Consider the following 23,545-nt stretch of genomic DNA (forward strand, 5'->3'; position numbering starts at 1 on the left):
ATAAATTTCTACGATGTGGTGTGGTTTCTGGTGCTTATGCAACTATTGATTTTGGTACCTCAACTAATGTAACGAGTAATTTCGAATTAATGAGAAAATATCAACCAAGTGTAGTTATCATTATTTTTAATACGATATATAAACCTATACATCTATATACGTTATTTATTAATTCATATATATTTTTATCCATAGGGACCTCTTGTTAACTCGGAATTTTATTCTGGCTGGTTAACACATTGGGAAGAATCATTTCAAACAGTACAAACTGAAATTTTTATTAAAACGTTGAAACAGATGTTATTTTTAAATGCTTCTATTAATATTTATATGTTTTATGGTGGTACAAATTTCGGATTTACTGCAGGTATCAATAGATTATAATTATATCCAGAATAAAATTTAAACAATACTTTTTCAGTTATATTGTATTTTAATTTCAATTAGGTGCCAATGGAGGTGATAAATATTGGCCTCAAATAACATCATATGATTACAACGCACCTTTAACAGAAGCCGGTGATCCAACAGATAAATATTTTGCAATACGCGATACACTTGCTCAGGTATATATATATCTATATTTCTTTTGTATATATTAAATCAAACACACAAAATTTTGAATTTTATATTACAATATTAATATTTTATTTATTCAAGTTTTTTTTAATGCCAAATTTAACGTTGCCAACGGTATCGCCAAAAGGTAATTATGGGTCAATTTTTCTAGAACCAATATTACGGCTTTTTGATAATAAAGCAAGAAATTTATTTGCATCTACTACTATTATTAATTCAATATCGCCATTGACTTTTGAAAAATTACAATTATCTCATGGATTTATTATTTATGAAACTGAATATAATACTGAAAATAAAGATCCCTCAACACTTAAAGCTGATGTTGCTGATCGTGGACTCGTTTATGTTAATAATTATCTTTCTGGTTGCTTAAGCCGTACATTAAAAATAAATAATGTTGTTTTACAAAATCCGTATGGAAAATATTTAAAAATACTGGTTGAAAATCAAGGACATCTTAATTATGGAGATATTATACAAGATTGGAAGGTACAATAAATGTATAATATATATTGTACATATAAATTATAATAAAAATGTTTATTACAGGGTATTTTTAATGTCACAATAAATAATAATCAAGTTATTAATTGGAATATAACTGGATTTTCAATGGATACTATGCCATCATTTAAAAATTTAACAAATATTAAAGTTGATACCGGAAATTTAGTAAATGGCCCTATTTTTCTTCGTTCAATATTTACAATTAAAAATAATCCACCATTAGATACTTATTTAAATACTGCTGGTTGGGGCAAAGGTATTATTTTTATAAATGGACATAATCTTGGACGATATTGGCCAAAAACTGGCCCTCAAATTACCCTCTACGTACCTGGAGTATTTTTAAATACTGGCGAAAATGAATTAATTGTCTTGGAATTAGAATATTTAGCAGATAATATGAAAATGAAATTTCAAACGACTCCCGATTTTGGATTAACTCAAAATATTAAACTTGATAATAGTTATATTCATTAATAATTGTTCATTTCATATTATACCACATATTAATAAAATTAAAATTTTTTATATTCAATTTATGTAAAAAAAAAAAAAAATTTAATTTTTTTTTTATATTTATATATATATATAATGATGAAAGCCTGTAACAAAAAAAAAGAAGTTATAATCCATTTTTATTTCAAGCATTGTATTAACAACTAAATAAATCAATTTTAAATTTTAAAAATAAACATGCATAAATTTATTCATATGGAATACAGATAAAATTGCATGCTGGCCTATATTGATTGAGATATGTCTTTAATTATTATATGAATATTAATGTATCAAGTTGAAAAAATAAAAAATTGTTATCTTTTAAACATTATAGTAACAAGTAACGTCTGCAGTTGATTTTTAGCCAGGTATCTGATACCTGTTTAATAACTAGTATAATTTGTCTGAAAAATTTTAATAATTTTAAGCATTATTAATTAATTATAATATTGTTAATAAAAATGGCGATAAAAGGTAAGTTAATTAATTGTATTAAATTTATATAAATACATAATTAATTTTTTTTTATATACCATTAAAGGTTATTTAACGGCTATCACATTAGCAGTGGTTTCAATATTCCTTGCCAGTTTTATTGATTTTAATACTATCACCGAAAATTTTAATTTTATGAAAAAAAACCCAGAAGGACCCATTACTACAAATAATGATGTTAATCAGCAGTATGAAAATGGTAAAATATTATTATTTCTTCTTTTTTTTTTATATTTTTAAACAATTATATTGTTTCAGATAAACATGTTAAATTGAATAATGATAGAGTAATATCAGTGAATAAAGAATCACCCAGTATAAAAAAAAATGAAATTTTATATAACAACGAAAACTTAAAACATGATAAGAAGAATTCCGAATCAAGTAGCAGTTCTACAGTTATTACTGATAAACATATAATCAGCGACAGTTTATCATTATCAAAGCATGATACGGATACTAAGATTGATAAACCAATTAATGCTCACAGTGGTAGCAGTAACAGCGGGAGCAGTAACAGCAGCAGCAGCAGCAGCAGTTCATTTAATATTGATAACTTATCAAATACTAATGTCCCAAAAAATTCAGACACTAACAAAAACAACAACGACAAGATGAATAATAACAATAATAAAAATGAACATAACAACGAAAACAACCACAATATCAATAATAACAATAAAATCAACCATAATAGTAACAACATTAACAATAATAACAATCTTAACAATAATGACATTGTGAAAAAAAACAACAACATAAATATCGACAATAACAACATAAAAAAAAACAACATCAATATTAACAATAATGATAACAATAACAGAAACGATAATATTAATCAAAACAACAAAAATAATGAAAATGATAAAAATAACAACATTAACATCGAAAAGAGCAAATACAACAACAATGCTAACAGAATTATTAATGACAATAAAAATTCCGCTGATAAAAATTATGAAAATAATCAAAAAAATCCTGAAAAGATCAGCAGTAGTCATTCGAGTAAGAGTTTTGAAAATTCCGATATACACATGCATAGAACAAACGAGAATTCACGTCCTCAACAGCATGCAATAAATAATAAAGTTAGTGAACCAATAAATACTAGTGGAAGTAGTAGTAGCAGCAGCAGCAGTAGCTCATCAAATATCGACAGCTCATTAAATACTCGTAGTTCAACTAACAACAATAATAATAATAATAACAACAAAAATCCTAATAATTAATCTGATCTAAATAGATTAATATTAACTTACAGATTTTCTGAATACTAATGAAATAATGATGTTTAAATTGATAATAAACTCAAATAAAATAACAGCGTAAAAGTCATTATTCAAATCATGCGATGGATACATTTGTTAGATTATTTTATTTTTTATGATAAAATTATAATTTATAAAAATTATAAATTCTTTATTGTTCATATTCCACACATATCTAAATCTATACACACATTTGAAACATCGAAATAAATATTTTTCTTACACACATATATATATATATATGTATTCTATTGTGTTTCTCTTTTTCTATCTGTCACTTTTTTTATAATATATTACTTCAAAGCTGTTTTTATGTTTAATATTTTTGAGTCATATAAATTTTTATGAATAATTTTTAAATATTTATAATACATAAAAAAAAGATTTAATGCTAAATATAAATATATATATTTCACAAATATGATCAAGATAATGGTAAAAATTTTAAATAATTATGGAGAAAAAATGAATTGAATTTAATGATTAAAATTTAAAATAAAGATTAAACTTTATTACCTATTTATGCCTCAACAACAGACTCATCAGTTTCCATTAGCTGTTTTTTTTCCAACTCAATTACATTATATTTTTTAATATCTGGAACTTGAAACTGTTCATTTTCATCAATAAGATCATTTTTTTCATTAAATTCCTGCTGGTTAATTGAAGCATCATGATAAGCAGCTGTTTGAGCTGCTTGAGTTTCAGCTGACGTATCATGTTTTAAAATTTCTCGTAAAGCCATCGTTGCATAGGTCGATGATTTTAAGGACATCTCTAATATTAAAGCTTTATATTTACCCTCTATAATAAAAATAAAAAAAACATAATAATAATATAAATAATTTTTATAATTATATTCTTTAGTGAGCTTTAAATTTAGTACCGAATAAATTTATTTAAATAAAATGATTAATAATAGATCGAAATTAATAATCAATAAATACAGAAGAAAAGAATAAAAAAAAAAAAATACCTGAAATTTGTTTAATCTTTTCTTCATTACCTCGGATTTTATCAATATCGGAAAGAATTAAATCACTATTAATATCATTGTACTGTAAAATTTTCCATGATAAATTATCTGGTACTTGAATAATATTTCTATATGCTCCACTTAACGAATATTTTTTATTCTTATTTTTTAAATCAATATTTAAATTATCTTTGTCCATAAATTCTTCATACCAAACTTTAGCATATGATGGATATATAACCTTATGTCCGGGTAGTGGTATAATAATATCAGCAAATGTATAATTTGACAAATCATTTTCATTAAGAATTTTAACTGCTGGTAATGATTTTTCATCATTTTCTAAATCAATATCAATTTTATCATCATTATCATTATCATCATCATTATCTAGTATTTCATTTAATTCTTCTTCATTTGCTTGAAATTTTTGTTGTTTTTTATCTAAATTTGGTTGAGTAGCATAAACAAGATCACCAACAATTGGTTTGCGTCCAAATTTTTCGATTCTACGTGATACTATATGATTCCAAATAAAACTTTGATATGAATGAATATACATTAATCTTGTATTTCTTGGTATATAATCTAAAGCACCTTGTGGATTAGATACACCATTTAATTCAATACCTTTTAATAATTTAGCTTCTATTTTATCTAATCTGTTGATACATTTTAATGCTTTACCTGCATCTTTAGTTTTATAATAAATTTCACGTGCATCAGCCATGTCTTTATAATCACCAGCACGTGGTTTTAGTATTAAATCAATAGCTTCATTATAATTAGCTTTTAATAAAGCTTTACCTATTTCGTGAGTTGGTATAGCTGCTACACTACCAAATCTTTGTAATCCATAATAATTTATAAATCCATAATCACGTAAATTTACAATTGCTGATTCAATTTCTTCATCAGAAGCAGTAATATTACGTAAAGCTATTGTAAAATGATTGCCTTTTAACATTCCCAATTTAAGTGAGTTTTTAGTAAATTCAAAATTACCAACATATACACCACGAATACGTTTTCCAGCTTCTAAAATTAAAGATGGATGAATTTGTTTAGCAGTAACCCACTGAGTTGTACACCCACGACGATCTTTTGTTCCTGAGTAATTTAAAAAATTTGGACGTATACGTAAATTAACAGCTAATTGATTTAACGCATCCATTGTATCAAGATTAACTTTGTGTAAAATAAATTTGCAATAAGGACCCTCACGAAGAGACCAGTTAATACGAATGTCTCGATGGAATCCATATTCTATAAAAAAAAAAATTAAATAAATAATTATAAAAATAAAATACAATTTGTATGTATATCAATTTTTTAAATTTTTTCTTTCTTACTTTTGTATATAGTATTATTTTTTTTTTTATTATTGTCGTTATTAGTTTTAGTAAGAACTAATAGTTTCTTATTGTCTCTATCAATAGTTTGACTATTTACTTGTTTTATTTTTTTGGCAATAGTATGAATATTACGTCGGTGATCTTTATCAATGTTAGTTACATCAATTTCAATTGATGTAACTGGATTGTTGACATCATCAGTCTCACTATTGATAAAGTTATCAAGTTTTTCTAATATGTCTATAGGTAAACTTTTTTTTAGTTTGTCTACGTCAATATCATCTTCCGGTTCTGGTGGAATTTCTTGTGTTGTTAATGTTGATATTTTTCCATTACAATCTATTTCATGAACATTAAAGTCACTAAAACGTTCTTTAAAAATACCAGTAAAGTGTTTATGGGTACCCATAAATTCACTTACTCCAATGTCAATCTCTTTAAGACGATTTGTTGATGACTCATATTTTGTTCTTTTTACATTGTTAAATTCATTACTTGATCTTTTTTTGTTTTTATTGTCATTATTATATTGTTTAGTTTTATATCCACTATTACCACCACCAATACCACCACGGCGACGACGATTATGCTGATGATGATATTTACCTGTTGTTATAAGACAAGGATAATTAAATAATCATTATTGTTAATATTAATATATAGTTTTAATAATTACCACCACCTCCGCGACCACGTGGACAATCATCATTATTTTTTGTATCAAAAGTAGACATTATCTTTTTTACAATAAACAAATTTTAATTCGAAAAAAAAAGGAAAAACTTAATAAATGATATAACGTTGCTTAAATTATTTTTACTCTATTATTCTGTGTTAGTGTGGCATTCGAAAATGTTTTTCCAAGTTAACCTATAATTCAAGTACTCCCACTTTCACCACTAGGTGTAGTTTTAAGATTATTAGAATATATAATAAATATATTATAATCTAATTCTACCTTTACTTTGGATTTGGAACCTTTGGAAGATTTGAAACTGCTGCTGCTGCTGCTGCTAATGTAGGTTATTATGAGTGGGTAATACAGGTATTTAAATTGAGAAAAGAAAAGAGTTAACGCTATATTATTAATTTTTATCAAGAATCAGGTGGTGTAATTACTTCAAAAACCGAAACGTGATGATTCATAATTTTTTTTGTAATTCAATATAAAATTATTCATTAGCCTGCGATATTCAATAATTGTTATAGAAAAATAATTGTTAGTATTCATTTATTAAAAAATTTATTGACATCAATGCTCCGTTTTGAGACGTTACTTAATTTTTTTTTATTCATTTTTATTTAACTTATAATAATCTCTAATATATTTATAAATAAATAATTACACAGATTCATCGACTGCCTAATTTATGATTCGGTATCACATTATCATAATTTTCTTATAACGGTATTAAAAACTTTTTCATTTTCTTTACATAATACATAAAATACTTTTTCTACTAGAATAAATAATAATAATAAATATATAATTAAAATATCAATTAGTAGAACTAAAAATTTTCGTAAAAATATATATTCTTTGTTTTTGTGTTTATTAAATATACCTATTGTGACTAAATAATAGTGAACATTAATTGGTGCTAACAATTTTTCTATTTTTCTGGTATTACTACCGAGTAACTAAAATAAATATATATAGATATATATATATATTTATTGTAGAATTGATTATTTCTAGTTGCTTAGCAACATAAAAGTCCAAGCTCCCACCACGCTTTTACGCTGTGTTCTGTGTTAATAAAAGCCGGCAGTTAGTCTACTGATTGTACAACGCAAGGTGTAAACATGGGCCTTCCTGATATAGACAATATACCCGGTAAAAAAAAAAAAAAAGAAAAAGAAAAAAAAATATAAAATAATATAAATAAATTAAAAAGTAGCACCAAACAAATTATTTATGCTCGTAATATATCTAAGCACTTTTTTTATGTTCGAAAAGCACCGCTTTTAATTAATTGTACAGACACTTTATTATTTAATTAAGATTTCATAAACAATTACCAATTTATTATAATTAAGTACAGTTTAAAATAATTATTTCTTATTTAACATATTCTTTTTCACATCTTTTTATCACAATTATTTACAAAAGTTGCTTTACACATTTTATATATACATTAATAAAAAAACATTTACAATAAATTTTATTAGCGTTATAAGCTTAACTAGACATTTATACAAATTGTTTGATAATAAATCCAATTTTAAAAATTAATTTTTTATCTTTTTAATATTTTTTACATTATAATATATTTGCTCTTCAGATTTATAGATGTGTAAACTTTTATAACTTTTGCGAGCATCGAACTTAATTTCTAGATCGATGACCTACACAATATAAACTCTCATCTCGTTTTAATACGGTTATAAAAGTTCTGAAAATATAATTGATAGTAAACAAAAAATAAAAATTTATAAGTAAAGTATACATTTGATTTTTAAGTAATTAAATATAGACAACAACTTATGTATATTTAATAAAATATTTTTTATAAGTATAAGCTGATTTTGTTAGCTATTAATTGTCCGGGTGTTAACATGCCGTCAAATTTCCAAAATAAATGCCTGATAAATTGTAAACAATAAATAAATAATGATAATAATAATACTTAAAAAAAGTAATTGAACACGGATTTAATTTATTATCTAATGGATAAATATGCCATTAAATAGACTAATATTATGTATTGTATCAGTTAGAAAGTAATGAGATAATAGAGTTATATTGATGTAGGGTTTAATTTATTATTGGCTTTGATAAGTCGAATTGATTGTAATTTTCATACAATTTTTAATATTTATTTCAAAAGTTATAATTTATATAATAATACATTTAATACTTATATGAAAGTTTATAACAATAATTAATGTAAATCAGTATTCGACCGCCAGATTCACAATCAATAATATTGTTTCTTGATATATATTATGATATTAACAATTAATAATCTATGACAAAGAATAAAAACTAATAGGCAAATTTAAGTTCTAAATAGATTTTAAACTTTGTTGAAAGCTATATTTATCAACGTTTGTAATAAATTTTGCAAGATGATATCATTAAAGTAATAGATTTCTTGATTTTTGTCAAGGTCGCGTCTTATTATAAAAATAGAAAAAAATTAAGGTCTCATAAATATTAAAAAAGCAAGTAAGAAAAAGAACAATAAACCATGGGCATAATCTTAATTTGAAATCTCATTTATAACAAAAAAATAATGTATATATTAAATTAATAATTATAGTAACTTTTTTTTATGTTTAATAAATAATTCATCATGTCTTGACTATTAAAAAAATAAATAAATAAATAAAGTGTCAGATCATAAATAAAATATGTATTACGAGCATAATTCATATGAACAATTGTCACATTATATATACTGCACAAGTGTTGGATGTTAGTATACTTTATAATCAATACAAAAAAAAAAACTACAATAAAATAAAATAAATAAATAAAGTTCCTTAGGCCAATGACATTTTAATAGAGTTAAAATTACATACAAGCTTAAACATTATTGTTTTATATCATATATAATTATTGATTTGATAATTCTTAACATTTATGTTAAAAATTTTTATTATTTATTTAATAGTAAATTTAATAATTAGATATTACATCAAAAAATTTTATAATTTTAATTAGAAACTGGAGCTGTTTTTACATTGGGTCGTAGTCGATTTGCCGATAATATTGCATCACATTTTTTCATACGAAAAGATCCAGTTGTTAGTATTACGTGTGGTGATGAGCATTCCGCTATTGTTTGTCGTAAGTAATTAATACTCAACTTTTTTAAATTTTTATCAATTAATTCTTCAGTGACCACTTAGAGTCTTACATAACTTTAGTGACAATTTTTTTTCAATGTTGACCTAATAGGTAATATTAATATAACATTATCACATGTTGTATCTAATTTATAATTTTAATTTAATCAATTACATTTACTTAGATACATTTTATTTTCTAAAATTTTATTGTTGAAACAAAAGTTCAAAGCATTAACGATAAATATAATCATTCATTTATTATTATTTTATTCAATTTTGATATTAATTAAAATAAGAAAATAAATAAAATATAGTATGAAAATTGTATTATAGTGATATTTGGTGAATAAAATAATGTAAGGATCGAAGTTTAGTACACAATACACAATAACACATTAATAATGATGATGAATAGTAACTGCAGGATGCGATGTATATTTTGTATAGCACATATTTTCTATTATAGGTAAAATGTATATATGTGCATGTATATGATGTACTGTATCTAACAATATATGTAATATAATTCTGTTCACTCTTACTCTGTATCTGTGCATAACAGAAGATAGCCAACAGTATTGTCCACTAGATCGATATTTACACGCATTTGAACAAAATATACTATATATATATCTATACGACTGGCGCTACATATTCTCTCTACTCGTCTTACTTACCCTTATATAATATTGATACTGATTATTTTATTTCGCTTGATCAATCAAGTTATTAATTTTTATAATACTAAGTATTTACCCTAAACAATTATTATTTAAGTATTTGAATTAAAATAAAATAAATATATACCTAATGATTGTCAACGAGGAAGACCCGTCAGTAAAGCACCCCTAGCGCTTTCGCGCTTGAGGTGTGCAATAATTATTTTTGTTTTACTTGACTATTTTATTTATAGATTAATACTAATAATAATATATTTCATTTTTTTTTTTTATATTTTTATAAAGAAAGTGGAAGACTTTTTGTTTTTGGGAGCAACGATTGGGGTCAGTTAGGCCTCGGCCATAAGAATCACGTCAGCAAACCTTCGTGCGTGAAAAGTTAGTAATAATCATATATAAATCAAGCACGTAATTGGTTTTTTCTTTTTTCTTTTATTTTAATATTCATCATTTAATGAGACCTTTCCATATGTTTTAGACTTAAATATAATTATAAATTTTAAAAGTAATATTAAGCTGTGAATGTTGATGGATATTATATTATTATCAATTAATAATTTTAAAACATCATGTCTAAATATATGTATTTAATAAGCTATTTATTTTCATTTTTATGACTCATCATCAGTATTAAAACCAGAAAAAGTAACACACGTGGCATGTGGAAGGGCGCATACTTTAATATGTACCGGTAATAAATCAATAATTATTTCACTTAAAAAAAAAAAATCTTAGTATAATTTTTTTTTTTTTATAATATAGGAGATGAAAAACTGTTAGCATGTGGTAGCGATCAGGAATCACAACTAGGCCGTGGACAAATTTCGACAAGTGATAGTTCAACCTTACCAGTTGTTATTTATGATAGTAAAAAAGTAGGATCTAAAATTCTTCAAATTGCTGCAGGATCTCATCATTCTCTAGCACTTACTGTTGATGGAGATGTTTTAGCATGGGGTAGTAATTTAGAAGGACAGCTTGGATTACCTGGTACTTCCGGTTTAATTAATAAACCCACTAAAGTTAGTTTACCAGAGCCAGTTAAACAAATTAGTGCTGGATATTATCATTCTGCATTTCTTACTGGTATGTTGATAGAGTATATATATATAGATATATACTTAACAAAAAAGTTGTTATTTTTTTTCTTTTCAATTATTTGTTTGACGTACATAAATTTTTGTTAATTGAAATAAAAATAAAATATTATTTATTTATTTAATTTTCAGAGAGTGGAGTCATTTATATCTGTGGTGAAGCAGAAAGTGGAAAACTTGGGATTGCCTTAGACTTTAGAACTCAAATTGCTCCTAAACAAATGCAATTACCAGTATCAGTTATATCTGTTGCCTGCGGTGGTCACCATACACTTTTACTTGCTGGTAATTAAATATTAATAATAAAAATTTTAACTAACAATTTAATTTTATTATTTAAAATAAAATAATAATAATTATTATTATTATTTTATAGAAAATGGTGATATTTATTGCACTGGTAGTAATGCAAGTGGACAATTAGGAATGGGTACTAATATAACAGAAATACAAACTCCTAAGAAACTTCCACGTGATAATCTTAAAGAAGAAATTATTAAAAAAATTGTTTGTGGAGAAAGTCATGTTGCTATTATTACAGGTATAATTACAATTAAAAAAAATAAAGCAAATAATTAAAAGGAGAAGTAAAATCTCTAATATTGTATTTATATATTTAAATTTAAGAATCTGGCAAACTTTTCATGTGTGGTGATGGTAGACATGGTAAACTAGGTCTTGAAGAAAATGAAAATAATGTACATGAATTAACATATGTTGAAAAATATGAAGAACTTATTGTAATGAATGTAAGATATATTAATTACAATTATAATTAAAAAATATTAATTATTATAAAATTGAATATTAAAGGTTGCTTGCGGTGGATGTCATACAATCCTAGTTGGACGAAAAAAAAATTTTGAAACTAATAATGAAAATGTAAAACAGACGGTAATTATATAAAATTTATATTCTTTTTCGTAATATATACATTTATTTATTTGTTTATAGAAAATAAATTCATTGCCACCGTTAAAAGTTCCAATTAATCGTATCCAAAATGATGATACTATTATAAATTTGGAAGATGAATCTAAAAATGAAATTGAAAAAAGTGAAACTGAACTGACTGAAAAATTAAATGATTCAACACAAGTATCATTAATAAATTTAAATAAAACTGATGATAATATTGAAAAACCAGAGTCACCAAAAAAAACATACCAACGTGATTCACCAACATTATTGTCAAATAAAAATCAACACTTAAAACATGATGATGATGATGATGATGATGATGATGATAATAATAATTTTGATAATGATAACAATACTAATTGTAATTATGATATGAACATTGAAAATGATGATAGTAACAATAATCATAGTAACAAAAATAACCTGATAAAAGATGAATTAGACACAAAAGCTCAAGTAAACACATCGGCTACAGAAATAAGACCAAAGTCTCACAATGATGAATTTTGTGTAAATAAAGGTATTATAGAAAATAAAGAAAAAGATTGTGATAATAATAAAGAAAAAACACAAGATAATAACAGTGTAAATAAAATAAATGATGAAAAAATAAAAATTGAAAAATCATCGGTATTGTTAACATCACCGCCTCCTAAACCACCACGACAAAAAATTGATAGTGGTGATAAAACTAATACTCCTCCATTTATTTCAAGTTTACCATCATCAAGGGAAAGCAGTTGTTCTGGTAATAAAAATGAAAAAGAAATAAAATCAATAATAAGTAATGATGCAAATAAAAATGATAATGAAATGAATTATAACAATGATGATAATGATGATGTTTTATCAATAACGTCAGATAATAAAAAAACATCAAGTATAAAAAGTAAATCATCAGCACAATCTAAAGCTGATACTGATGAAACAATTGCTATTGGTGATACTAAAATATTACAACATACTGTTTTTCAACAAAATCTTGATGATAATTTAAAAGATAAAATAGCTGATAAAGTTGATGAAAAAATAAACATAATCGCCGGTAATATAGATGATAATAATATTATTCAATCACCGCTTCCACATACAGGTTTAATGTTTTATTTTAATTTTATTTTTTAGTATTAATTTATTAATTCAAATTTTATTGTATAATAATAAATTATTATTATTATTAATTTTTAAAACATTTTAGGTAAAATAATAAAATTATTTAAGAATAAAAAACAACAAGTCAGTGAAAATCTTACAAACTCTTCATCATCTGTTGAACCAATAGCAAAAGCTAAAGTATGTGTATATGTCTGTTTGTCTTTTTAATCATCTATGTAATTTAATGTATGTTAAATATTATTTTCAGTCAAAAACATGCAGTATCTTGTAATGATCATCACCAAAGCTAATTAACTAAAATAATAATAATAATTAATTATTGAGTTATATTGATATTTTTTATATAAAATAATAATAATCATATAATCAACGTGTTACTTGACATTTTATAATAGTATATAGTTATTGAGGGACCAAAAAAGGTTACAAAAAGTAAACAAAATATATTTTAATAAAATATATGCAATAAATCAGAATAAATAATTAAATTAAACCGACATTTAATTTTTATTCTGCATTTATTAATATATAATTATCGTATCAATAATTAAACTTGATATATATACATATATATTATTGCTGTAATTATTTAATAAAGTAAATGTATACAATAGAAAATTCAAACATAAATTATTTATTATTATACTTATTTTCAACATTATATACATTTAACGAATTAAAAAAATTAATTCTTTGATTTATATTTAAATTTTTCTAGTAAAAACCCTGTTAGTCGTTAGTAGGAATTTAAATTTAAACTGTCAATGGCGCGCGATATTTCCCGCCAGGGAAAATAAAGATGTCGTTACTGTCGTACAATATGCTACATGTATTTTTTTTTTTATAACCAGGGAAATTTTTATTTCCTGTCTGTACGGTCTTTTTCAATCACTCGTCATCGCGTATAGATCGTTGGATTCTAATCCAATTGAATCCACACGTTAAACATATTTTAACAAAACGAAAGATGAGTGAAACATTGCAATTAAAAGGCATCCTTTGGGGACACAGTGGATGGGTCACCCAAATTGCCACCAATCCTAAATATCCTGATATGATATTGTCTTCTTCACGAGGTAAGTTTTTAAGGCCGCCATCGGCATTTTTCATATACCACGTTGTGACAAATATTTTTCATAAACTTTAGCTTTATACTATTTTGTTAATTAAAAGAGAAAAAAAAAAAAATAAATTTATTTTTAATTAAATGTATATAAGTATATTTTTTTTCTTTGTCTAGACAAAACTTTGATCGTATGGAAACTCACTCGTGATGAAACAAACTACGGTATTCCACAAAAACGTCTCCACGGACATTCTCATTTCATCAGTGACGTAGTTTTATCATCAGACGGTAATTACGCTCTATCTGGTTCCTGGGACAAGACCCTCCGTCTCTGGGATCTTGCTGCTGGACGTACCACTCGTCGTTTCGAAGACCATACCAAGGTGTGATTTTTCAACTTGTTCTCAACTAGTTCTACCAACGGAATGTCATCCTTTATTTATCCATTTAATAATAATAAAATAAATAATAGCACTTATTTGCTATTATCAGTCGTTGACTCTCTTCGTTTGTTAGAGAATCAGAGCTACGGCACCCGATAACTGAAGCTTTTTTTTATATATTTTTTTTTTTAAATTATCTGAAGAGGTATAATAAGTCGCCGGTGCCGTAAGTATTGGGTGTTATTTGTCCTGGATTACTTATCTTATCGTACACTATTTAAAGTTTAACGACAATTTACTAAAAAATAATTATTAAATTTTTTTCCTAGGATGTCTTAAGTGTTGCATTTTCTGTAGACAACCGTCAAATCGTCTCAGGATCCCGAGACAAAACCATTAAATTGTGGAATACTCTCGCTGAGTGTAAATATACAATTCAAGATGAAGGACACAGCGACTGGGTCAGTTGTGTTCGTTTTTCACCAAACCACACTAATCCTATCATAGTCTCAGCTGGATGGGACAAGACTGTAAAGGTTTGGAATTTAACCAACTGCCGTCTAAAGATCAATCACTACGGTCACACTGGGTACCTCAATACCGTCACCGTTTCTCCAGATGGTTCTCTCTGTGCATCTGGTGGCAAGGTAATAAATTATTCATTTATAATTTAATAAAAAATAACTTTAAATATTTAAAAAAATTAAAAAAATGCTTATGATGTATAAATTATAAATCTAACGATGCCTATGAGTGTTTTGCGGATATGGGACTGATGTGTTATCAACTAACAAATAAATTAATTATCATTATTTTTAATCAACAATTTTACTAATTCAATATTTTTTTTTTTTTTTTCTATTTACTATATTTTAGGATTGTAAAGCAATGTTATGGGATTTGAATGACGGTAAACACTTGCACACTCTTGATCACAATGACATCATTACCGCATTGTGCTTCAGTCCAAATCGTTACTGGCTCTGTGCCGCTTTTGGACCTTGGATCAAGATCTGGGATCTTGAAAGCAAAGAAATGGTCGAAGAGCTTAAAGCTGAAGTTGTGTCATCAAACAGTAAAATTGAGCCCCAGTGTCTTTCCCTCGCCTGGTCTACTGACGGTCAAACTTTATTTGCTGGTTACTCAGATAATACAATCCGTGTATGGCAAGTCTCTGTTACTAGCCGTTAAGCTTTTTTTGTAAATGGCTTAAAAACATATTAAAATTAAAGAAAAAAATAAAATAAAAAAAAACAAAAATTCATGTGAGTGTAAATAATTAACGAGCTTTTTATATATTACAATTTATTTATAATTTAATAATTTTTACGTTAAGTTTTTTAAATTTTAGAGTATGAGTTGTTTTAATTATTTATTTGTCAGTTTTTTTATTATTTATCTTAGATTCTAATTTTTCAAATTCCGCTTTTGCTACTTTTTCCGCTTCATCTTCTATTTGTTCAACGCCAAGAACTTCTGGGATATAAAATTGCATCATATTCTGTACACCATTTTTCAAAGTAACAACTGAGCTAGGACAACTTGTACATGATCCCTGCATTTTTAATTTAACGATTCCATTCTCAAAACCCTATAAATTATTAATAAACAACAAAATTTAATTTATTATTGAATAAATAATAATAATAATAATAATTTACCACAAAAACAATATCACCACCATCTTCTTGAACTGTTGGTCGGATTCTTGTGTCAAGAAGTTCTTTTATCATCTGTACAATTTCACTATCATCTTGATTTATTTCTGTAATTAATAAGAATTAAAATTTTATTGTTTTAAATAAATAATAAAGTAAATTAACAAAACGAACGTGTATCGGAAGAAGGTTGTTCTTCTGTAAGTATCGGAAGACCTGCAGTAAAAAAATCCATGATGGTAGCAAAAATTTCGGGCTTTAAAACATTCCAGTCAACGTCTTCGTCTATTTTAGTGACAGTAATAAAATCAGGGCCATAAAAAACGGACTTTACTCCATTTATACGAAACAGCATTTTCGCTAACGGAGAACAGTAGCTCTCTGCAGCATTAGGAAAATCTTTAGTTTGTCCAGCTCCCAAAATATCAACACCTGGGATAAATTTCAAGCTGTTGGGATTCGGCGTGTCTTGAGTTTGTATAAACATCCACCTTTTATCAACATCTATATATTTATTTTTTTTAATCAGTAGATTTGATGAACGGTTGTAATAACTAAGTTTACGATAGTTATTATCTGTAGCTCTGTTAAATAAAATTTATGGTATAAATTAACTACGTAGTTACTGGATATAAAAATAATAAACTTACTTGATACTTTGGTAGCTATTTAATAATCTATATGACAACGCACGTCCAGTCACCAGCGTTTTCTTTAGAAAATTATTCATCATTACTTTTCAAACTAAACTAGTTAACATTAACAATAATAAGTAAATATTTTAAATCAATCATAACAATGACAATTTGGAATTTTTGGTTATGGTTATTAAAAACATAAACATTTTCAGTCTTACCAACATATTCAAAATTTATTATTTTATGTATGTTGCAATATTTTTAAATGAAAACTAATTATTTCATTTTAAGTTTAACAATTTTATTATAATGATTCGAATTTTGAGTTTTTACTGTTTTATTTTTAAAATACAATAATAATAATAATAATATATACATTTATAATATTATGTTTTCGAATTGGTGAAAAAAAAATTTAATTCAATTGAATAATAATAATTATTATTTATACAATCTGAAAAAAAAATTACAATTATAAATTACAAGTCGATAAATAAATGTAAAAAAAAAAAAAAGTTTTACAGTAGTGTCGAATATTATTATTATTTTAAAATATTTAAATTACATTATATGATAACAAAGTAAGCGTTTGATATTTTTTTTTTATTTTTTTCATTTTGAATATTGTTGATATCAATAAAGTAGTTTTAGTCATTTATCGAGAGAGTAATATTCTTCACTATACCCAGTATAGTCAGAGTATGCAATCCTAGTTTTTCACCACTAGAGGGCTCGAGGGCTCATAATTCAATTTCAGTGTACGCGCGTCAAGCAAACAGAGCGGCAGTTATTATGTGCAATGTGTTGATCGTGTTGATGTTGTGTCTAGTTGTGTCGGCTTAATCTTTCATTATTTTAGTACCATATTTATATTTATTCATTTCGTTGCAATTTAAACAATTACCCTAAAAACAACAATTAAAAATATCCCCCATCCATTTTTATTTTATTCAATCAAACATCAGAAAATCGTTAAAATTAAACATCGAAATCACAAGTGAGTAAATCTCGGCTTGAATACCGGCGTCAGTTTCCAAGTGCATCAGACGTAAATCTTTAAGTGACGATTACCATGTGACTCATAACCACTTACATTAATTTTTTGGCTTGAAAAGTTTTTTTTTCTTAAAACACTACCACCTAAATCTTTAATTTCTTTGTTTCTTTTTATTTAAAAAATATTTTAAAAGTGTGATCATAAATTTAAAAGAAAATTTAAAAATAGTGCAGGTGAAAAATATATATTTAAAATGTAAACTCGAGGTTAAATAAAATAAAATGATGTATTTGCTAGGTGCAGTTAAAAATATATTTTGAGTAAAAAGTTTAAACCATGTCATGTTTACATCATATATACGTAATTCCGTGTGTTGTCTAGCTCGTTTACTTGGTGATGCTGCTGATGGCATCACCTCTACTCAACTATCTCCGAATGTGATTATCGTGACAAGAAGTGAGAGTAAATTCTCCGATATTTCCGCAACGTAAACACAATTAAATAATTATTTATTTATTTTAAATCATTATGAGACATGTTTATCATTTCTATACTTATGTTCCTCCAAAGATTAGATTTTAAATGCTAGCACTTAATGCTAATTCTCATATATTTATAAATATACAGATAATAATTTATTCATGAGAAATTCACAAATTAAATGATACCCAGGTTTATGAGTTACTTTTCATTTTTTTTTTTTTTAAATTTAAGCTTTAACGAAGAATCAGTTGTAAAAAATTTACTTAAAAAAAAAAAACTTGGTGTTAGAAAAGAAATAGAAATACTCGATAAAACAACTTTTATCTATGGTCTTTCTAATTTATATATATATATGTTTTTTTTTTTATGGATGTGGTTATTTGTTATTATTGTGGGGGTTAACACATGTGAACAAGTTTCTCTTCGATCCATTATTGAGTGTAGTGGTTTTGATCAAAATCCCTAAGCCGGTCTTTGGTCTCTGGTCTACACACCAGTCTGCAGAAATAAAACGAGAAACTTGACGCGAGAAAACTTTTAAAAGTAGGCCACGATCGATTTAACGACATTTTATTATTTTCAACTTGTTTTAGTTTGATAACAAAAAACAATATTATTTTATTAGTCGTAATTACTTATTGCCAACTAATTATGCTTAAATAATTACTATAATATTAAGATAAACTTGATGTTTATGATAAATAAAATTATGAGAATTAGTGCATGTGTAGTGATATTAGGATTATATGCAAGTCATTAATAAATATGACCTTTTTTTTTTTTTTTTTTTTTTTTTTTCAGATTTTGTTACATATTATGTCACTAAGAATGGAATTGGCGAGCTATCGAAGTGCGGGTTCAAGAGCTCGTGTGAGGAAACGAGCTGAATTAGGAAGACGACTTACCAGAAGGTTGTCTATGGTGGCAAAGGCACCTGCAGCTTTTCTCCAACGAGCTAATCATCCGGATCCTAGGCCTATCGAGATCATTGCTATTGCACCTGATAAATCTCAGCTAACGGTAAGTTTGTTATTATAATATATTTATTTAAATATATATCTGTGTGTGTGTGGATATTCACTTGCTTTCATTCTTTTCATCACTACGTTGTCGGGGATGGGCAACAGGTAATAGTGTATGTTTAAGTGTTTAAGTTGAAAACATGAACATCTCTCGTTCACTTTAAAGAGAATAGATTAATGTACCTTTGGCTGAACATGGATATATCTGTCCAAGTGCGAGCATAGCCATTATCTATCTGCATAACACACGTCAACGTTGAAATATTTATATGATGTATTGCTAAAACTCGATACTTTATACATATACATTATATGTATATAAATACACATCGGACATTGAAGAGTTGCTACACCAATCGGGTTTTCTTTTCATTTTCTATATTCACTAGACGTCACAAATCATTGTTATTTCCTCCAGGATATTATTATAAAATTTATCCCTGATAAAAAAATTATTAAATTATTTTCTATCTGCTATTTTATAAGAAAAAGTTTTTATATTTTTACGATTTTATGTAAAATCATATGTAATACAAGTAACATTGAGACATATGTATACTTGGCATTGTTATTGTAAGACCAAAGAAAGTATGTGATATATGTAAAAAGGTACGCACGTGCGTGTGCTAAGTGTAGAGTAGGAGCTCAAACTTTCTATAAACCGCGTGGTCATTTGGTACTCTTTATGTGCAGGTGAAATGTTTTGACTGCGGCGAATATCAATCGCAAATTGATGACTAGCTTGTTAATTATCACCTGAAAAAAATTTCTATACTTGGCTGGTACAAACAATTCAAATAATTTTTTTTTTTACATTTAAAATGTACGATTTAATACTTTTCATTTCTTATTTTATTACAATAATTATTTAATTATAGAGTTTTTAAATATCTGTTTGCTTTCTCCGCAGTTAACTTTTTTTTTGTAAAAAACAATTTTTTTCATTATAGACCAGCGTGACGATTATTTAAAAGATTAAAATTATTTATAAATTACAATACTTAATATTTGTTTAGTTAGTTGATAAATCTATCGACCTTAACATGCTTTGAATTTATTCCCGCAATGGTTCATTTACTTGTTACGCTCGATGTTATTTTTTGTTATTCATTTAAACTCGATTAAGTTGAACAAGATCACGTACGCGATCATACCGGTCTTAGGATAAACTTTAATTCTACTATTTTAACCGTTATATTGGCCCTCTCTCTTAGAAAATGCCACCTTGCTTAACTTGTTTCTTTAGTTTTATACATTTATATATTAAATGTGTATATATGTTTGTAGATAATACCAACTATCAGATATGTATAACATATTATAAAGTTTATGTTTGTTATTTGATCTAAGACATAAATATTATTATTATAATTGCCGTGGAATTAGTAACTGCAGTGTATTAGCGGAAAACCAGGTGACATTCGTGAGCATTGTTGCAGAACGAATCATATATATAAACCTCAGTATACTTAGTTAATAAAAATTATTAATTATTTAAATCATAATTCAAGTACTCTGTTACTATTTTGATGTTATGTAAAATCAAATAAATTACTTATTTCAATCATAACATTTAAAAAACTTAAAAATTATAATTAATTATTAATTAAAAAAAGAGGGATTTTCGATTCTTTTAGTGAATAGTCGGAAGTCGTGAAACTTTCGCTAATAACGCGCCCAGATAGTGTAGGTCAATGATCGTATAGCAGAAAAGGTCGATGGGCGATGATTTCCTCAGTGAAATGAGACTCACTTTCGATTTATACTGAACCAATCTATATATACATATTATTAAGAATATTTAAAAAATGTTTATTGTATTTATTAGTGTCTGCAGTAGCCTCCTAATATACATATATTTATACCTATGATTAAATCGATTAATAAGAATCGAAGCGAGACGAGGAGGATTTAAAATGGTGAAAGTCTGAATTGAGTATCGGGATGGTGATGCCGCATATTTAAGTATAAGTAAAGGGTATACAATTATATAATGTTGTGTCTTGTTGTTTAGCTACTCGTTGTACTCGCTGATTGCTATTGATCAGCTATTGATCAACTATTGATCAGCAGTGGGTCATAGAGGTATCACACGATTGCCACGTTCGGGGACTCTTATTACGCACTACCCGTCAATTACTCCGTAGTTGGTAGTACCCTATAGGTTGTTACTTATCTTTAATACTTGGTCTAGCCTATTATACATCAGTGCTACCATAACATTTCATAAATTCCATTGAGTATATGGGGTTTATTACATGCTCCACAGTCATAAAAAGTTCTTTACTCCTTATACTTGGCTAAGCAAGGCTTGGCTCGGCTTAGCTTTTTTTTTTTTTTTTTTTATTCCTTACCTACTCCGTTTATTTATAATAGTGCACAAATAATTGTTTGTTTCACCAGTCACTTGTTATTTTAATCAACAGACACCGCAGCTATACTCATTATCATGACGATGAAGAAACATAGAATCATAAATTGTCACGTCGATTCATTCTAACGTTCGTTAATTATACCTTTATTGTTTTGTGGCATTAAAATTATGTTTAATTGACTCCACGGTTTTTATTAGTAATTTTTTTTTTCGTTTTGTTGTAGTCTTTACATTTTTTCGAAAGGAAAATCTAGAGAAATATTCAAAGTAACCATTTATGTAGAACAGATTATTTTTATTACTCAGCATTGCTTAAGGTCGTTTTTATGTCAGTATAATTAATTATTATTTGAATAACTATCTAATTGTCAAATTTTGACGTTAATTAGCGGAATGATTTATTATAATTTTCAATAAATTTTGAAACCCAGAAAATACTCTTTATTATAACAACTGATTATATACATAGTTACAGTAATTTTTAATAATCGAAGGTCGTAATATGATAAAAGCTTATGAGCACTTTTATTTTTTATTCATTATTATAAATTATCTCATAAATACTTTTATGCGTTTTATTTTTCTAAAAAAAAAAAAAAAAATTTTTAATGGTTTGTTTAAAAGTGTGGATTTATTGACGTAATTATATAATATATACATACGATTGAACCCAAAAAATGCTGGATTTCTTCCTTCTGGTCAGCATTTAACAATTAAATTTTTTTTTTTAATTATATTACGTCAAATCAATCGATTTTTTTATCCACCAGGGTCAAATTTGTTCCGTCTATTTGCTTCTACAATCACCATGCTTTCGCGTTTATTATGATTTTTATTTTATAAATCCATTAAATATTTTTCTTTCCTTTACACAAATTTAAATACTCAAATAAATTTAATGTTAATGATTCGTTATAATATTCCACGGTATCGACTGCATCGTTTTGCTTGTTTTGATAATTTAAAAAAATATATGTAGACTAATAATTGTCTGATATCACGTTTGTCATAATTATTCTGTTGGTTTTCAATTGTGCAATGGCCTTCAAGCTCTATATATATATTTGCCGTCTAATATGAAAATAAATCACGCAATAGTAGACATACAATATTTATATATTTGTATAGTATAGATATTGAACATAAAAACACAAGAGCAAAAGCAAAAGCAAGAAAAAAAAAAATAATGTGTGTACAATGTCTAGGCTTTTATTATTTAAATAATGCGTATAGATGTAAATATTATTCAACCATCAGCCTTAATGTGAAAGAGAGATTGTATGACCTATGTCATAAGCATAAGTAAATGCTTGGTAAAAATGTTTGTTTAAAAAATAAACAATGATGGTAACTATTCGGAATATGTTGTATAGATATACTATGTATTTGAACCTATCGACGCATCAATATTACGTAAAAACACTTATTGCGTTTATTGTAAATGAAATTTAATTTTCAGTTCTTGTCTTGTCTTGTGTGTGTGTGTTTTTTTTCTCTTTCTTTTTTATAAATTTAAAACTTAAATGACGACAGATATGCCTGTATGCTCAATTGCTCACTGCTCGGTGGGTACGAGTTTAGCTTATAATAGTAAAGTGTAGTGTCAAGTCTAATACCATTAGTTTCAA

At 25.9% G+C, this 23,545-nt stretch overlaps 7 protein-coding genes across 14 annotated transcripts in view; 5 read left to right on the forward strand and 2 right to left on the reverse strand.

Moving 5' to 3' along the window:
- Positions 1-23: 23 nt before the first annotated feature.
- On the forward strand, positions 24-1,566 carry LOC130669190 (beta-galactosidase; the record flags this gene model as incomplete). The annotated part of the gene is given in 5 exon segments (XM_057471959.1): positions 24-110; positions 196-367; positions 448-566; positions 661-1,071; positions 1,132-1,566. Coding segments are annotated over 5 exon segments (1,224 nt in total), but the record flags the coding sequence as incomplete, so codon positions are not given.
- A 66-nt stretch (positions 1,567-1,632) lies between these two features.
- On the reverse strand, positions 1,633-6,618 carry LOC130669189 (pseudouridylate synthase 7 homolog). Of its 4 annotated transcripts, none has more exons than XR_008990130.1 (5): positions 6,367-6,618; positions 5,682-6,290; positions 4,330-5,595; positions 2,121-4,157; positions 1,633-1,691 (listed from the first exon to the last, which is right to left on the reverse strand). XR_008990130.1 is itself a non-coding variant. In XM_057471958.1 (5 exons), exons 1-4 carry the CDS (start codon positions 6,416-6,418, stop codon positions 3,874-3,876), a joined length of 2,217 nt encoding a protein of 738 aa, XP_057327941.1. In that variant the 5' UTR covers positions 6,419-6,617; the 3' UTR covers positions 1,633-1,691; positions 3,870-3,873. The 4 variants fall into 4 exon arrangements, 1 of the variants encoding a protein (XP_057327941.1); XR_008990129.1 differs by having other exon boundaries at positions 6,364-6,618; XR_008990128.1 differs by having other exon boundaries at positions 6,361-6,617.
- On the forward strand, positions 1,897-3,316 carry LOC130669192 (uncharacterized protein DDB_G0292186-like). The gene is made up of 3 exons (XM_057471960.1): positions 1,897-2,061; positions 2,129-2,281; positions 2,341-3,316. The coding sequence occupies exons 1-3, from the start codon at positions 2,049-2,051 to the stop codon at positions 3,312-3,314; spliced, it is 1,140 nt and encodes a 379-aa protein (XP_057327943.1). The 5' UTR covers positions 1,897-2,048; the 3' UTR covers positions 3,315-3,316.
- Positions 6,619-7,364: 746 nt separating the features above from the next.
- LOC130669188 (protein PFC0760c-like) lies at positions 7,365-13,836 on the forward strand. Of its 2 annotated transcripts, none has more exons than XM_057471957.1 (12): positions 7,365-7,521; positions 9,355-9,480; positions 10,448-10,540; positions 10,791-10,853; positions 10,925-11,248; positions 11,392-11,544; positions 11,636-11,800; positions 11,887-12,008; positions 12,073-12,141; positions 12,214-13,273; positions 13,379-13,473; positions 13,544-13,836. In XM_057471957.1, exons 1-12 carry the CDS (start codon positions 7,491-7,493, stop codon positions 13,565-13,567), a joined length of 2,325 nt encoding a protein of 774 aa, XP_057327940.1. In that variant the 5' UTR covers positions 7,365-7,490; the 3' UTR covers positions 13,568-13,836. The 2 variants fall into 2 exon arrangements, with proteins under 2 accessions (XP_057327940.1, XP_057327939.1); XM_057471956.1 differs by having other exon boundaries at positions 12,073-12,153; positions 13,544-13,834.
- Positions 13,837-14,164: 328 nt separating this feature from the next.
- On the forward strand, positions 14,165-16,337 carry LOC130669193 (guanine nucleotide-binding protein subunit beta-like protein). The gene is made up of 4 exons (XM_057471961.1): positions 14,165-14,372; positions 14,537-14,745; positions 15,075-15,392; positions 15,622-16,337. The coding sequence occupies exons 1-4, from the start codon at positions 14,264-14,266 to the stop codon at positions 15,934-15,936; spliced, it is 951 nt and encodes a 316-aa protein (XP_057327944.1). The 5' UTR covers positions 14,165-14,263; the 3' UTR covers positions 15,937-16,337.
- LOC130669194 (NFU1 iron-sulfur cluster scaffold homolog, mitochondrial-like) lies at positions 15,764-17,240 on the reverse strand. Its single transcript, XM_057471962.1, has 4 exons — positions 17,054-17,240; positions 16,578-16,987; positions 16,407-16,510; positions 15,764-16,336 (listed from the first exon to the last, which is right to left on the reverse strand). Exons 1-4 carry the CDS (start codon positions 17,134-17,136, stop codon positions 16,118-16,120), a joined length of 816 nt encoding a protein of 271 aa, XP_057327945.1. The 5' UTR covers positions 17,137-17,240; the 3' UTR covers positions 15,764-16,117.
- Positions 17,241-17,810: 570 nt separating this feature from the next.
- LOC130669086 (rho GTPase-activating protein 20-like) overlaps positions 17,811-23,545 on the forward strand; it is a 100,188-nt gene continuing 94,453 nt past the window's right edge. For 2 of the 4 annotated variants that reach the window (XM_057471769.1, XM_057471772.1), the window contains exons 1-2: positions 17,811-18,525; positions 19,323-19,541. In XM_057471769.1, the coding sequence (XP_057327752.1) occupies positions 19,338-19,541 (204 nt within the window). In that variant the 5' untranslated portion in view covers positions 17,811-18,525; positions 19,323-19,337. Of the gene's footprint in view, positions 18,526-18,925; positions 19,065-19,322; positions 19,542-23,545 lie in introns of those variants that run through there. The other 2 variants (XM_057471770.1, XM_057471771.1) reach the window with 2 other exon arrangements.

This window comes from Microplitis mediator, chromosome 5, assembly GCF_029852145.1.
Source record: "Microplitis mediator isolate UGA2020A chromosome 5, iyMicMedi2.1, whole genome shotgun sequence".
NCBI lineage: Eukaryota > Metazoa > Arthropoda > Insecta > Hymenoptera > Braconidae > Microplitis > Microplitis mediator.